Source organism: Nematolebias whitei, chromosome 3 (assembly GCF_014905685.2).
Source record: "Nematolebias whitei isolate Nwh7 chromosome 3, NemWhi1, whole genome shotgun sequence".
Classification (NCBI taxonomy): domain Eukaryota; kingdom Metazoa; phylum Chordata; class Actinopteri; order Cyprinodontiformes; family Rivulidae; genus Nematolebias; species Nematolebias whitei.
The window spans coordinates 2,741,629-2,757,815 of NC_056500.1; the positions used below are offsets into that span (position 1 = coordinate 2,741,629).

At 47.3% G+C, this 16,187-nt stretch overlaps 2 protein-coding genes across 2 annotated transcripts in view; both read left to right on the top strand.

The window, feature by feature from the left end:
• Positions 1-1,622: 1,622 nt before the first annotated feature.
• On the top strand, positions 1,623-3,215 carry LOC119430467 (zinc transporter ZIP3). Its single transcript, XM_037697879.1, has 2 exons — positions 1,623-1,829; positions 1,949-3,215. Exons 1-2 carry the CDS (start codon positions 1,623-1,625, stop codon positions 2,675-2,677), a joined length of 936 nt encoding a protein of 311 aa, XP_037553807.1. The 3' UTR covers positions 2,678-3,215.
• A 5,931-nt stretch (positions 3,216-9,146) lies between these two features.
• LOC119430463 (excitatory amino acid transporter 5-like) overlaps positions 9,147-16,187 on the top strand; it is a 25,811-nt gene continuing 18,770 nt past the window's right edge. The window contains exons 1-5 of the mRNA XM_037697875.1: positions 9,147-9,395; positions 10,564-10,643; positions 11,237-11,452; positions 13,280-13,322; positions 13,430-13,607. Of these exons, the coding sequence (XP_037553803.1) occupies positions 9,147-9,395; positions 10,564-10,643; positions 11,237-11,452; positions 13,280-13,322; positions 13,430-13,607 (766 nt within the window). The remainder of the gene's footprint in view (positions 9,396-10,563; positions 10,644-11,236; positions 11,453-13,279; positions 13,323-13,429; positions 13,608-16,187) is intronic.

Here is a 16,187-nt window from a genome sequence, read left to right on the forward strand (position 1 = left end):
TCGACCTGACTGCTGTCCAGAAGGCCATCATTGACACCCTCAAGCAAGAGGGTAAGACACAGAAAGAAACTGCTGAACGAATAGGCTGTTCCCAGAGTGCTGTATCAAGGCACCTCAGTGGGAAGTCTGTGGGAAGGGAAAAGTGTGGCAGAAAACGCTGCACAACGAGAAGAGGTGACCGGACCCTGAGGAGGATTGTGGAGAAGGGCCGATTCCAGACCTTGGGGGACCTGCGGAAGCAGTGGACTGAGTCTGGAGTAGAAACATCCAGAGCCACCGTGCACAGGCGTGTGCAGGAAATGGGCTACAGGTGCCGCATTCCCCAGGTCAAGCCACTTTTGAACCAGAAACAGCAGCAGAAGCGCCTGACCTGGGCTACAGAGAAGCAGCACTGGACTGTTGCTCAGTGGTCCAAAGTACTTTTTTAGGATGAAAGCAAATGTTTCATGTCATTCAGAAATCAAGGAACCAGAGTCTGGAGAAAGACTGGGGAGAAGGAAATGCCAAATGCCAGAAGTCCAGTGTGAAGCACCCACAGTCAGTGATGGTCTGGGGTGTCATGTCAGCTGCTGGTGTTGGTCCACTGTGTTTTATCAAGGGCAGGGTCAATGCAGCAGCTATCAGGAGATTTTGGAGCACTTCATGCTTCCATCTGCTGAAAAGCTTTATGGAGATGAAGATTTCATTTTTCAGCACGACCTGGCACCTGCTCACAGTGCCAAAACCACTGGTAACTGGTTTACTGACCATGGTATTACTGTGCTCAATTGGCCTGCCAACTCTCCTGACCTGAACCCCATAGAGAACCTGTGGGATATTGTGAAGAGAAAGTTGAGAGAACAAGACCCAACACTCTGGATGAGCTTAAGGCCGCTATCGAAGCATCCTGGGCCTCCATAACACCTCAGCAGTGCCACAGGCTGATTGCCTCCATGCCACGCCGCATTGAAGCAGTCATTCATGCAAAAGGATTCCCGACCAAGTATTGAGTGCATAACTGAACATGATTATTTGAAGGTTGGCGTTTTTTGTATTAAAAACACTTGTCTTTCATTGGTGGGATGAAATATGCTAATTTTTTGGGACAGGCATTTTGGGTTTTCATGAGCTGTATGCCATAATCATCAGTATTAAAACAATTAAAGACCTGAAATATTTCAGTTGGTGTGCAATGAATCTGAAATATATGAAAGTTTCATTTTTATCATTACATTATGGAAAATAATGACCTTTATCACAATATGATAATTTTTTGAGAAGGACCTGTATTTTCTCCAACATGCACTTTATTTTCTCCAACATGCACTGTTGTGATGTTTGATGCTTCCTGGTTTTGTGTAAATTTTGCCTCCGAACCCTTTTATTTAGTATTTTCCTCCATATTTATCATAAGTTTTGTAAAACGGACAGAACCTCTGACTCTGAGACGCTCAGAAAAGAAGAGGTGAAACGTCAGAACCGGTTCTGGTTTCTGGTCCCGTCTCTGTTTTGACTCAGAACTGGTGGGTTTAACAGAACTGAAGTCTGCTTCTGACAGGGTTCTGGTCTCTCCTGACAGCTGGTGAAACCAGCGCAGATTTCCCAGCAGCCCTGTGGTGACGCGGTGATGGCGCTCTGACAGAATGCAGATCCTGGTGGCCAAGCTGCTCGGCCTGCTGGGACTGTTTGGCCTCATGCTGGCCGGCGTCCTGGTCCCAGTTCGTCTCCTGCTGGCCGACAATGCGAAGGCGAACCGGTACAGGCGGGCGCTGGCTCTGTGCAACTCCTTCGGAGGAGGCGTGTTCCTCGCTACGTGCTTCAACGCTCTGCTGCCTGCAGTCAGAGACAAGGTGAACACACACACACACAGGTGTGCACACCTGGACTTCTCTTCACTGGGGGGCCTATGAGCTGCTGGACCTGAAACAACAGTACAACCATGTTTCTGTGTGGGTGCTTCCCCCTGCAGGTGGGCGACGTGTTCCGGCAGCTGCAGCTCAGCGGGGATTATCCTCTGGCGGAGACGATGATGATGGTGGGGTTCTTCCTCACAGTCTTCGTGGAGCAGGCCATCCTCACCTTCAGGAAAGAGAAACCGTCCTTCATCGACCTGGAGACGTTCAACGCCGGCGGCTCGGAGGCCGGTAGCGACTCAGAGTACGACACTCCCTTCATCTCGGACGGAGATGCAGGCCACGCCCACGGGCACCGTCACGGACACTTTGCTCCGGCCGAGCTGGCGGGGGCGGGGCCTCTGCGGCTGGCGGGTCTGGTTCTGGCTCTGTCGGCTCACTCCGTGTTCGAGGGGCTGGCGCTCGGCCTGCAGGTGGACGGCGCCAAGCTGAGCGGCCTCTTCCTGGGCGTGGCCGTGCACGAGACCCTGGCTGCCGTCGCCCTCGGCGTCAGCATGGCCAAGGCGTCGCTCGGCATGAGGGACGCCGCCAAGCTGGGCGTCACGGTCAGCCTGATGATCCCGCTGGGCGCTCTGGTGGGGATGGGCATCGAGTCGGCGCAGACGCTGGCGGGCGGCGTGGTGTCGGTGCTGCTGCAGGGCATGGCCGCCGGAACCTTCCTGTTCATCACCTTCTTCGAGATTCTGTCCCGAGAGCTGGAGGACAAACGGGACCGGCTCCTCAAAGTGCTCTTCCTCATCCTGGGCTACGCCGTGCTCGCTGTGCTGGTCTTTATCAAGTGGTGACAGACAGGAAGTGGACCGGGCCTCAGAACTTCTTCAGATCCAGTTCGAAGCCATTTCTGAAATGGTTTTATTCTGAATTCCATTGTGGTTTATTTGGATGATAATTTATTTTAGTTTCGTCTCGTCAGGATTCAAACGGAGTTTTAACATTTTTATGAAGCGGCTCAGCGTCCTCCGGTTCCTCCAGTTCCTCCGGTTCCTCCGGTTCTGGACAGGATCTCAGAAGGACTTCTGGGTTCAGAGCAGCAGGAGTTTCTGTGTTTTTCTGTTCTGGACGTTAAACTTTGAGCTTCTTCTGTAAATAAACTTCCTGTTTCTGCTTCTTGTGCTGAAGTTGTCCGGAGCTTCAGGGTCCCATCGTCCAGGTTTAAACCATCAGATGTTTTATTCTGCACAGCAAGAACTTCTTTAGTTCCAAACCCAAACAGAACTCCAAATCTAACGTGAGATCCGTGGCTCTATAAAAAAAAAAAGTTTGTATTTTATATTTCTGAGGTTCTTTTCATCTCAGATGTTCTGGAGAAATGAAAAACGCACACCAAAGAAAATCTGGTCTCAGGAGGGTTGAACTGGACTGAGACAGTCCACACGTTTTATTTTAAAGGAGTTCAAACTGTGGCACGGTGGTGCAGTTGAAAGAGCTGTTGCCTCAATGAGAAGGTCACCAGTTCAAATCCCGGCCGGGGGCCTTTCTGGGTGGAGTTTGCATGTTCTCTCCGTGCATGCGTGGGTTTTCTCCCACAAACCAACAACGTGCATGTTGGACTGATTGGTAACTCTTAAATTGTCCCTAAGTGAGAGAGAATGGTTTGTCTGTGTGTCCCTGTGATGGACTGGAGACCTGTCCATGTGTCCTCCACCTCTCGCAGTGACTGCTGGATATGGGCACCAGTGGCACCATGACCCAAACTGCAAGAAGCGGATAAAGATAATGGATGGATGTTCAACAGTAAATAATTTGATGGGGGTGTAAAGCCAGCAGAGAAACCTGATATGGGGTCTGAGATGGTGCAGGGGCAGGGCAGTCGACCCGGGATTGATTGGGTCCAATGCTGACATGTTCCTGTTTTTAGTTTTCTACATTTGTCTTGGAATCTAGCCGGTTTTTTTTTTGTTTTGTTACCTTTTCCTTTTAGCCATCCTATTTGTTAAAAAAAAAAAACCTGCAGTATGACTTTTTATAACTTGTTGTTGTTGTTATACATTGTCGTCATCTTTCTTTGTTAAATCAGGTCTCTCTTGTAAATGAGTCCTCGAGGCTCAATGGGATTTACCTGTAGAAATAAAGGTTGATTGATTGATTGATCTCGGATTGTTGTGGTGTCTCTGAGCAGGACACCCTATCCCCAGTTGCTCCCCTGGCACCTCCAAAGGTCGCCCATCGCTCCGCCTGGTGGTGGATGAGTTAAATGCAGAGCCAATTTCACCATTGTATGGAAACCTTCATGATGACACATAACAAGGTTATTATTGTATTGAATACGGTTTAAAGGTACATGCTCTTATTTTGGTAACTTCCTTGTGAGCAGAAGTATGCCAACGGAAATTAGCTTGACAAGCAAAGAAAACCGACAGGTGAAACCGAATAGAGCTAACGGCAACACGGAGAAGACATCGTGGAAAAAGTTACAAAGCAACTCGAGCTTGAGCCGAGAGGGAACGAGCTCAGATGTTGTTGTTGACACGGACGACTTCAATAAATCATTAGTTCTGGTCTTCTCCATATTGACTGGGTGCCACAAAGGTAACGGAAAAGTTACACGTCTGTTACAATTAAAAGGTGAAACGTAACTGACTTTGCTTTGTCTTCAGTTTTTGACACCAGAATGTTTTTGGGCTCTCGCTTTTACATTCAACCTTTATTTCTCAATTATTAATTAGTTCATCCCATTGAACGTCAGGGACTCACTCACAAGAGAGACCTGGTGTTAACAGAATGATGACAGTAGACGATCGTAAAAGAAAGCAAATTGAGAACAAATAAAAGAAATTGTATTAAAAATGAAAAAAATATATATATTTTAGAGCAGTGTACCGTAATTGCCAGCGTAAAAGCCGCTACTTTTGTCTTAGAGTCTGTGTTTTTTTATTTGTCATTTGCACCTCATGTGGTACATGTGGTGGAACGAAATTATGTTCACAGGGTCCCAGTTACATCCAACAATAAAATGTATAAGAAAAACAGTAATAACATCTAAGATATGAACTAAGAAAAACATCAACTAAACATACACTAAGCACTCATAACATAAAACATTGAACATCAGCACAAACATGAACATGAGTCTGTGAGCAGATGTGCACGAATGAACACGGCAACATGAAACTGATCAGCAGCAACATGAAACAGATCAGCAGCAACATAAAACAGCAGCAACATGAAACAGATCAGCTGCAACATGAAACTGATCAGCAGCAACATGAAACTGATTAGCTGCAACATAAAACAGATCAGCAGCAACATGAAACAGATCAGCAGCAACATGAAACAGATCAGCAGCAACATGATGTGGTTTTTCACAGTGATTATTCTAGTTAGAGATTCGTGAGTCTAACAGCCTCAGGGTAGAAGCTGTTCCTCAGTCTAGTGGTTCTACACTTAATGCTCCTCAACCTCCTTCCTGAGGGGAGTGGGGCAAAAAGTGTGTGTGCTGGGTGAGTGGGGTCCTTCGTGATGCAGGTGGCCCTCTTCCTGCATCTGGAGGTGTAGATGTCTGTGATGGTGGGGAGACTGACTCCAACATCTTCTCACACTTTGGTTCATATGCAGGAGCATCTTATGTATCATTTCATAATTTAAAAAAATTACATTTGTATATTTTATTTGGATAGACTTCCAGCTTTCTCTTGACTTCCTGCTTTCTCTCGACTTCCTGCTTTCTCTCGACTTCCTGCTTTCTCTCGGTAGTTTCCTGCCACTAACATTTTCCTTTGACAGAGCACCTCCACAGCCTCCCTGATCTGGGAGGTGCACCTGAGGAACAGGTGGCCGACAGCAGGTTGTCGTTCTCTTCCCCCCATGAAGCTGATGACCTGCATATCCGAGTGACTTCTCCAGCAGCCACCCAAACCTCTGGCTCTGGTATTTCCCAAACTGGATCTTGCAGTGGGCCAGAACCAGGAAATGGTCAGCAGGACCCGCTCCGTTCTGCTCGACAAAAGCTGTGGCCTCAGCCAGAACCTCCTCCTTACACCGGGTCCTCCCTGCCACCAGTCTCACTCCTGTTTGCCCATGAGGAGTCGACCCTGAGGAGTTGTGCAGAACGAGGGGTGTGCACAATCTGAAGGGAACGAGCACCAACACAACGTTAATGTTATAAATTGTTTGAATTAACAAAACAACTACACTGGACTTTTATTTCACTCAGAGGAATTACACACGAGCAACATTTATTCACTAATGCAGCCGCTGAAGAAGTGCCAACAATTAATGATCAAATGTTGTACAGTCTTAACCTTTTTAGCTCCGTTAGGCTGCACATGCACACACACATGCACACACACTGTCCACATGTAAACTCCACCCAGAAAGGCCCCCGGACCGGGATTTGAACCGGTGACCTTCTCGCTGAGAGGCAGCAGCTCTACCCGTTGCTCCACTGTGCTGCCCATTCATAGAATTATGATCATTCTTTTCCCTGCGATAAAAATGTTGCGCCAACAACAACAATAAACCTGGAATGTGTCAAAGAAGAATCGATGTGTAAACTCGCCGCTCGTCAAAGAGCTCTCGATGAAACGATGATGCTCTTCCTGATGATCCCAGTTTATGAAGTGTCCAGGAGGTGGGACGTGTTTGGTCCACTGGATCATGAGGCGTGCACCGATTGGCCTGACGTCGCTCTACCTTTGGTCTGCTGCAACATTTTTAAGTTCATGTTGAACCCGTTGGTCGTCAGCGCTCTGCTGCGTGCGTTTGTGGATCGTGTCTCAGAACACTCGGTTTTTGAGTTCAGTAAATCAACAGTTGTTGAAAATAATTTCTGCTGGAGGGCAGCACGGTGGTGCAACTGGTAGAGCTGCTGCCTCTCAGCGAGCAGGTCCTTGGTTCAAACCCCGGTCCAGGGGCCTTTCTGGGTGGAGTTTGCATGTTCTCTCCGTGCATGCGTGGGTTTTCTCCGGGTACTCCAGTTTCCTCCCACAGACCATAAACATGCATGTTAGGCTGATTGGTAACTCTAAATTGTCCCTAGGTGTGAGTGAGAGAGTGAATAGTTGTTTGTCTCGTTTGTCTCTATGTGGCCCTGTGATGGACTTGCAACCTGTCCAGGGTGTCCCCCGCCCCTCGCACAGTGATTGCTGGACATGGGCACCAGCGACCCCCGTGACCCAAAATGGAATAAACGGGTAAAGATAATGGATGGATGAATGAATTTCTGCCGGGTGTTTGTGTGAATGTTTGGCCACAGAACTCATCACTTCTTCTCTGACTGACTTAAATTAAGGATCTGGTGGATATTCATTCATTCATTCATTCATTCATTCATTCATTCATTCATTCATTCATTCATTCAGTTTTATTTCTACAGGTTAGTGTCATTGAGTCACGAGGACTCATTTACAACAGAGACCCGTTTCAGACAAAACAATAAAACTGCAGTTAAAATAAAAGCAGTGTTATAAAACACCTGTTGACTTCTATACTGGTGTTCAGACTACGATCATGCTAATTAGCTGTTCCAGTCACCTTGAACTGGACTCGCTCCCAACATGAATGATTCATGACCTTCTCATAGTTTCATTAAAGTTCACCCAGTGGTTCATGAAATATTTTAAACACAACAGACCAATTATTGACAAGTGAGAATACTAATAGAGCAAACTTGATCATATTGGATATGAGTATTGATCGTATAAACATAGTTTACAAATACCAACTGTACTGGTTACCAGTATGGGGGATTAGCTCAAATGGTAGAACGCTCGCTGCGTGCAGGCTTCATCAAAATGTTGGATTGTATACCTGGATTATTGAGCATGGACTTTGTTGTTTTCAACCAGTTTGACACGACTGTCAACAAAGAAGAGGGCCGGCAATGGAGGAGGGGGCGTACCAAAGAGACCATCTTATCACAAGCAGAACTGGTTTGTTCCACTTTGGAGTAAGCTGTTGGGGGAAGAATCAGTTTTGTTGTGTGTTTCCTGGACTGATGAAGCCTTCTGGATCGAAGGCGAAACGTTTCAGCACAAAAAAAGAAACTGTCCAGATGACCTGACTGAAAAGTGTTGGATGCCAGGAGGAGGTCCGCCGTCAACGACACAGTTTGGGTCAGGCAGAACTCATGCATTGCTGTTTCTGCCTTTTAAAGTCTCGCTGGTACATATTCCTCTGATGGAAACTCCAAACAGCCGAATTGATTCACCCTCCGGATGCAAGTAAACACAAAATCCGACCGTGTCAACGCAAATCTTTTCCTCTAATTAACATACCAAAAAAAACCTACGTTTCCCCCCATCGTGTCCGTGTAAAGAGGGCCTAAAGCACCACCTGAGCTCCCCCATTGATGGAGCACAGCCACATGCAGAGCAAGTTCTGGTTCTGACCCAAAGCGCCTGACTGTAGGTGAGGGTCAGAGTGTAACTGGACCGGTAACTCTAACAAAGTTAAGTCAGGTCCTCTGAACGGATTAAAAACTTGTAGAAACATTTCGTCTTTCATCCAAAGGACTTCTTCAGTCTGAGGAATTGCAACAGACTCGGTCTTATAAACAGCACCTTCTCATGGTGGATCAACCGGTTTGTTGTTGACATCCAGAACTAGATGTTCACATGGTCAAGAAGGACCATCAGCCTGACGATGGATCGTTAGCACCTGATGGCCGCTTGTTATTCACAGAGGGCTGAGTGATTCTAGCAATCACAGCATTGTAAGAGGGGGACAGGTGGACACGGAGGCTCCGCCCCTGTTTAATGATGGACAGGTTCTCTTCACAAAGATGGCCTCCTTTACTCCTCTCTCAAGCCAGCGTTCCTCTATGAAGGATGGATGAACTGATTTCCACCCTAATGAGAGGAAGAGGAAGATGCTCGTGTGGGGCGCAACAAGACTTTTAGTCAAACCTGAGAAAAACTCCAGACCTTCAGAAAGTCTGGTCCCTTTGAACCATTACAGGAAAGTCTGGATCTTTGGGGGTTCTGTTGTTTTTAGGTCAGACACGTTACCTGATCATGTTGATGGAGAACTGGTTCTGACTGTCACCATGGAGGGTCTAAACCTGGTCCCGAGTGTCCGGGTGTAGACCAGCTCTGATCTCTGCACGAGACAATTGAGTGGAGGAGTAGACCAGAAACAACAGGTGCCACAACAAAGGTTTTCTTCCAGCTCGGTAAGCCTCTTAGGCGGTAAGTCTTCCTGCAGGGCCTCTGCTCTGATCACTGATTATTTAATCCCTCCGTGGAAGAGGCGAGCCTGTCGGAGGCTCTCGCACGTCTGTCACCGTGCCAGGACCACCCCACAACCTTCCAGGGCATGGAGGACCTTCTGTTGCCGAGCAGAGAGGAAGAGTCCCGCTCCGACCAGAGTTCCTTCGCTCCGGGAGCCGCGGGGAGGACCATGGGGGACCGGGCCAAGTTCTTCCTGGACTCTGTGACGAGGGACCAGTGGAGAAACGTGAGGGACTTCTTCAAGAGGAACGGGCTGTTGACGCTGTCGGTCGTGGCCGTGCTCACCGGGTGCACGTTGGGCTTCATGCTGAGAGGAACTCAGCTGTCCACACAGGTACAGAACCAGCACCCAGGCCAGGCTCGGGGTATCTGTGAGGTTCTGGGGGCTGAAACCTGAATGACTCGGGACCCGTCAGTCTTGGAGGTCTGAAGCTAAAAGCTTAAGAATGACTGAGGTCTGGGGTTCTGCTGCTGTTTTACAGATGGCCTTCAAACACCCTGTTGGAATCCGGTCCTTGTAAAACCAGGAGCAGTCCTGGGACAGTTTTTACTAGTCTGACTGGGGTCCACAGCCACAACCAGACTGAATCAAAACCTCCAGCTTCGTAAAACGTGCAGGTTTTATAACTCGGCCAGTTTGACAGAAGTCTCAGTGTTCTGTTTGGGTCGTTACTGATCCGGTCCCGAGACAAATCAGAACATTTAATCTGGACTCGATGTTTCCTCCTGAGCAGACACACTGTGTCATCTGTGGGAAACGTTTTATAATCCCTTATTTTCTGTCAATCTGGGCTTTATTTTCCACGGATTCAGCTGAAGGTCAGAAGAAGCGTTCAGGACCAATGACTGAAACTCAGAACCGTTGGTCCAGAACCAGCAGGGTCCAGGAGAGAAAAACAGAAACCAGGTCCGGATCAGGAGTTTTAGACCTGGATGGTGAATCAAATGTAGCTTTCTGAGTTTACGAGGTGTACCTGAATGCACCGTGCTTTGTTTATCCCCTCATGTTTCTTTGTTTACGCTTCAGCGCCGGGTCACATGACCAGCGGTCCAAAGGCCTGATCGTGTGAGCGGTGACGAAGTCCCTTAGTTTCATGCCGTGCCCAAGAACCAATGATCCATTACCGTCATGTAAATGACTCTGTTAGCAAAACATCTCATGAACCAGTGGACAGATTTTGATGATTTCCAAAAAATAATGGTAAAACATGATTCAAGATGACCGCCGTAGCAACACAAACATGGCTGTAACTTGTACGTTCTGAGCTAATCGCTCGTTAAACTGAACAAACGTGAAGTCCGAAGTTCAGCTGAAGAACGAAATGTTGGTTTTATTGTTTTATTTTATGTAACGTCTGCTTGTTGGGTCCGAACAGTTCCGTCAGACGGTCAGGCGTACTTCCTGTAAGAACTGAACCAGGTCCAACTCCAGAATGCCGGTCCCGGTTCTCTTCAGGATGTTGTTTGTTTTGACTAAAAGTCGTTTTCTTGTGTCCTCACAGGCTAAAATCTACTTCTCGTTTCCGGGAGAGCTGCTGATGAGGATGCTGAAGATGCTCATCCTTCCTCTCATCACCTCCAGGTACCAGGAGCGAGGAGCAGAACTTTGGTTCTGGTTCCATCAGTTCTTTGCTTCGAGAAGCCTCTGATCGCTGCAGGATCGAGACTTCCCTCAGGTTTCCCTCTGAAAGACGGGCCGTGATGTTTTTACCTCTGTCTGCTTGTTAGCAAAATATCTCGAGGCTACAACGACGTCACAGTTAGAGCTTGGAGAGTGTTTCAGGATGACCGTCAGCTACTACCACCCATCTGTTAAACAGGCTGAGGTACAGCTGGGGTTCTGTTGGGTGACGTTGATTAGCTGCGGCAGCCATCTTATCTAAAACTGAACCAACCAGAACCATGTGAGGGCCTCCACCGCCGTGCTGCAGTGCATTCTGGGTAACCACCTGTCCATTGATCTGGTTCTGACCCAGAAGTCTTTTGGTTCCTTCAGATGAACCTTAGTGGAGCTGCCCTGTTGTTTTTTTAGAGAGAAGACCATGACCTTTGACCTTTGACCTGCTGACTGACGGGTGTGGAGTCGAGGTGGAGAACAGCTCTTCTGTGTTTACGTTCAGTTTTTATGTACAAGTCCTTGTCCTTGCTGAGTTCTGGTGCTCTGTTCTGGTCCAGTTTGATGTCGGGCCTGTCGTCGATGGAGTCCAAGGCGTGCTGCAGGATGGGTGTCCTCACTGTCACCTACTACCTGTGGACCACCTTCATCGCTGTGGTGGTGGGCATCGTGCTCGTCCTCATCATCAAACCTGGCGTGGGGACGGAGATGGACAGCAACCGTCTGGGCGGCGGACCCGTCATGACGTCGGCGGACGCCCTGCTCGACCTGATCAGGTGAGAGAGGTCAGAGGTCACCTGTCGGACTGATGGTTGATCTAGACTCTGCGTTACCCATGAGCCTCTGCTGCTCAGTGAACGCTGAGTCAGCTTTTCTCGTTTTTAAATTTCCTGTATGTTTTGATTGTCTTCTTCAGACTTTGTGCCGTTTCAGCCGTTTGAACCTCCAAACGTTCGGCTCTTTCAGCTGATGAGTGCTGAGACTTTAAGTTTTAGTAAATGTTGTACTTTTCAAAATGTTTCTTTATTTACTAATATTTTCCTCAAAATCTCTTTCATTTATTCCAAAACGATCTCGTCGAAATCCTCTTCAGCTGTTGTTGCCGTCTTTGGATGCTTTCAGCTTCTAGCTAACGTTGCTAATGCTACGTTTAGCTTGATGGTCCATCTCCTGCTCTCTGGTACCGTCACAAGACTCCCAGATACTGGACCTCCTTCGATGGAGGCGGACTCAGTTTCCATAAACCAGACCCCCTCCTCCCCAAAGACCACCAACAGGCTCAGATACCCGGGACAACCCCGGAGGAGTCCAACCCAAGAACAGGAACGTAGACACAGTTCTTGTTTTGGTTCTACAAGGACCGGATAGTCCATAAAGATGACCCGACTCCTCCACAGAACACCTCAGGGCAAACCGGGTTAAATTTACCTTCTGGACTAAAGACGACTCGTTGGACATGTTCAATGTGAATGAGTCCGCAGAACGTTCTGCTCTGGTCCTTTCACACAAAACGGGTCGGTACCGATGGCCCGGCAGTCAACAAGTTGCAGAACTTTCTCTCACTCATCAATCCCATTAGAGTTGGGGCTGATGGAGGTATTTTTAGTAATCCTGCAGGATGAGTGACAGATTAACCGAGTCACTGATCTCTGCTGCAGCACGTTGGCAGACTCTCGTGCGTCTTTGGACCGGGCTGCACGAGCGACACGTCGTCATCCTGGTGACCTTTGACCCCTCAGCGGCTGCAGTTCTCCACGAGTGCTGGTGCTGGTTCTGAGCTCTGGGCGGCTGGTGGAAAGGTTGATTACCTGGTTACCATGGCAGCAGTCAGTGGGCGGAGTCTATCGGGAAGCCGGTGTATTTTTTGTCTGTGAAGTGGTTGAAGTAGAGGATTGAATCGACTTGGACCAGAACCAAACTCGTGATGGTTAAACAGCTGGGTCAGAACATCTCCACATCTGCAGCTCAGCCAGACGTTCCTGGTCTGCAGAGGTCAGAACCAACCCAAACCGGTTCACAGAAGGAGAACCACAGAGCCAGAGACAGGGTTATGTGTCAGGTTGGCCCATGTTGTTCTGATCCAGTAGAGCTGCTGGAGCTGAAACGGTTCCTGCTGGGTCTGACAGAACGGTCTCAGAACCCAGAGTGTCTCCGTTTGTTGTGTTTGGTTCTGTGTAGCTTCAGATGGGTCAAGGTATCCATGCTGACCTGGGCCCCCTGCCAAAGCTCCTACAGTGGATCAGAACTGGACCACAGAGAAACAGAAGGTGTTCTGGTCTGATGGATCATATTTTCATCAACTGGATGGTCGGGTCCATTTGTCTCTTACTGGGAGAAGAAGCAATACCAAGATGCATTATGGGAAAATGTATGGGGGGGGGGTGTGATTTGAACAAATATCGGCTGGAAAACATTGGATACAGCTGTTCATGACTGTTCTTTGACCCGTAGAACTTCCTTAAAATTATTCCTGATCCAGGAAGTCCACAGGAAACCTTCGGTCTTCTGAATGTCTGTGAAGACAAACATCTATTAAACTGTTACCAAATAAGAACCAACCAAACAAAAGATAACGTTCATTCTTCTCTCTCCTCCTTACACAGAAACATGGTTCCCTCCAACCTGATCGAAGCCACCTTTCAGCAGGTACCGACCCAAAAATCTAAGGTTCTGTTCGTTATCCACGCCTTCCTTTCTTTAACAACCAGTCTCTCTCTGTTTAGTACAAAACGGACCTGATCCCGATCCTCAAGGTTCCAACCAGAACCATCCAGCCCAACTTTGTGTATGTTGTCCCTGATGACAGCGACCCCAAAGGTCAGATGGTGTACCTGGAGCTGACTCCGCCCCCAGACATCATCTACAAGACAAGTCCTGGTAGCAGTCAGCAGATGAACGTCCTCGGGATCGTCATTTTCTCTGCCACCATGGGTGAGTTTGGATCACCCATAATTGCTGTTCTGTTTCCAGCAGGGCAGTAATCACCATGGCAACTGGTGACTGCAGCTTCTGGGTCTTCTATATTACCCAGCATGCTTTTCTTCCACCGCTGTTTCCATCATGGCCGCCCCCATAGATCCTATAGAATCACAGGCTCCAGGTTGTCTCGAATCAGAGCTTTGACTTTCAGGAGGATTCAGTGAGAGGGTCGGCAGGAAACAGGAAGAAGACTGAACCTGAAGTTTCAAAGCAAAAGTCATTCAAAGTCTTCAAAATAAATCACTTGGTTCCATCACAGATCAAACTATCAAAAGTTTATGGGTTGTAAACACGTTTTGGATTTCAGAGATCAATAAATGTTCAAATTTCACCCTTCAACATTTCTCAAGTTCAAGTGGTACATGAGGTGGAACGAATTTATGTACACAAGGTCCCAGTTACACCCAACAATAGCAAACATATAAAGTGTAAAAAGAAACAGTAAATAAGGATCTAAGATATAAACTAAGATGAACTAATAGTGCAAAACAATACACCGAACAGCAGCACGAACATGAGTCTTTGTGGGTGGATGACTACGAATGAAATACAGCAGCATGAGATCAGCAGCATGAAATAAATCAGCAGCATGAGATCAGCAGCATGGATAACCAACAGCACATATCACCAATCAAAGTGTCATCACAGTGATTATTCTAGTTAGAGATTCATGAGTCTAACAGCCTCAGGGTAGAAGCTGTTCCTCAGTCTAGTGGTTCTACACTTAACGCTCCTCAACCTCCTTCCTGAGGGGAGCAGGGCAAAAAGTGTGTGTGCTGGGTGAGTGTGGTCCTTCATGATGCAGGTGGTCCTCTTCCTGCATCTGGAGGTGTAGATGTCTGTGATGGTGGGGAGGCTGATTCCAACAGATTTCTGTGCAGCCTTCACCACTCTCTGCAAAGCTTTTCTTTCTGCAGCTGTGCAGCCTCCATGCCACACGTTGATGCTGGAGCACAGGATGCTCTCCACTGCACACCTGTAGAAGGAGGTGAGGACTGAGCTGTGCAGTGACATTGCAGAAACAAGATCATTTTTAAATATTTCTAAAGTTTTGTTTGTTCTTTTTTTTTTTCCTTTCTGTACTCCGGTGAAGTCAGACGTGTCTCCCAGCGTACCGTACAACTCCCGTTTCCCTGCTTGCACTCTTTTTCTTGTGAACCTTTAAAAAGTCTCTTTTTTTTCTGCATACCTCTTAATTCGAAGGTTCAGCTGGTCTCTCAACAAAATTGATCATCTTCTCCTGACAGGAGTCAGGGTAAGGAGGACCCTCTTACCTTGACGGAAACAAATTGGATTCATGATGACAAATGGTTTTTTGCTGTTTGGCTGGTGAATTGTGGATTGTCTACAAATTCTTGTGGATGTGTCGAAACTCGACAGCACTCAGACTGAATTATGTGGAGCTGCGTCAGAGTTGGAGCAGCTGTTATCAGGACTGTGAACTCTCTAACAGCACACATGAAGGTGGGAATAATCTTGGAGAACTGTGAGCTCGACTTTAAGGAATCAATTCAGCTGTTTGGAGTTTCCATCAGAGGAATAAATACCAGCGAGACTTTAAAAGGCAGAAACAGCAATTCACGAGTTCTGCCTGACCCAAACTGTGGCCTTGACGCCAGACTTATCTCAACTCCTCCTGGCATCCAACATTTTTCAGTCAGGTCATCTGGACAGTTTATTTTTTTGTGCTGCAACGTTTCGCCTTCGATCCAGAAGGCTTCATCAGTCAAGGAAACGCACAACAAAACTGAAACGTTTCAGCACAAAAAAAGAAACTGTCCGGATGGCCTGACTGAAAAATGTTGGATTGTATACCTGGATTATTGAGCATGGACTTTGTTGTTTCCTCCTAGCATGTTTTGAAAAAAAAAAAATATATATATATATGCTTTCTGTCTCCTCACCCCCTCCCTTCCCCAAGGCTGTGGACATATGACGGAACCTCAACCGAGCTGATGGTTACAAACACGTCTTATCTGGACAATATCTGAGAGGGGCTCTGGACTATACTACGACTTTCCCTTAAAAATTCAATGTCTTCACCGACTATATGTTCATGTATCACGTCTATTTATGTTGCTTTGCTGTGGTAGGTTTTTTTGATGCCTCAAATCGTGCCCTGTCTAGGACACGGAGTGAGAGATCTTTTTTTTTATACCATCTCTCATGTTTTCTTCCTTTTTCTCATCGAAGCAAAAATATTATTCTGAATAAGAATAAGAGGGCCGCACTTTCATAGTTGGAGCTTCGTGCACTCCGCACATCTTTCGGACAACTGTACATACATGTTCTCGTTGTATCGCGGTGCAATGATAATAAAGTTTATTCTGATTCTGATAATAAACAGGTGTGCATTTGGGCAACACTTGGGCGTGTGTTTAACCAACACACAAGTGTGTGTTTAACCAACACACAAGTGTGTGTTTGACCGACACAAACGTGTGTGTTTGACCGACACACAGGTATGTGTTTAACCAACACACAAGTGTGTGTTTGACCGTCAAACAGGTGTGTGTTTGACCGACACACAGG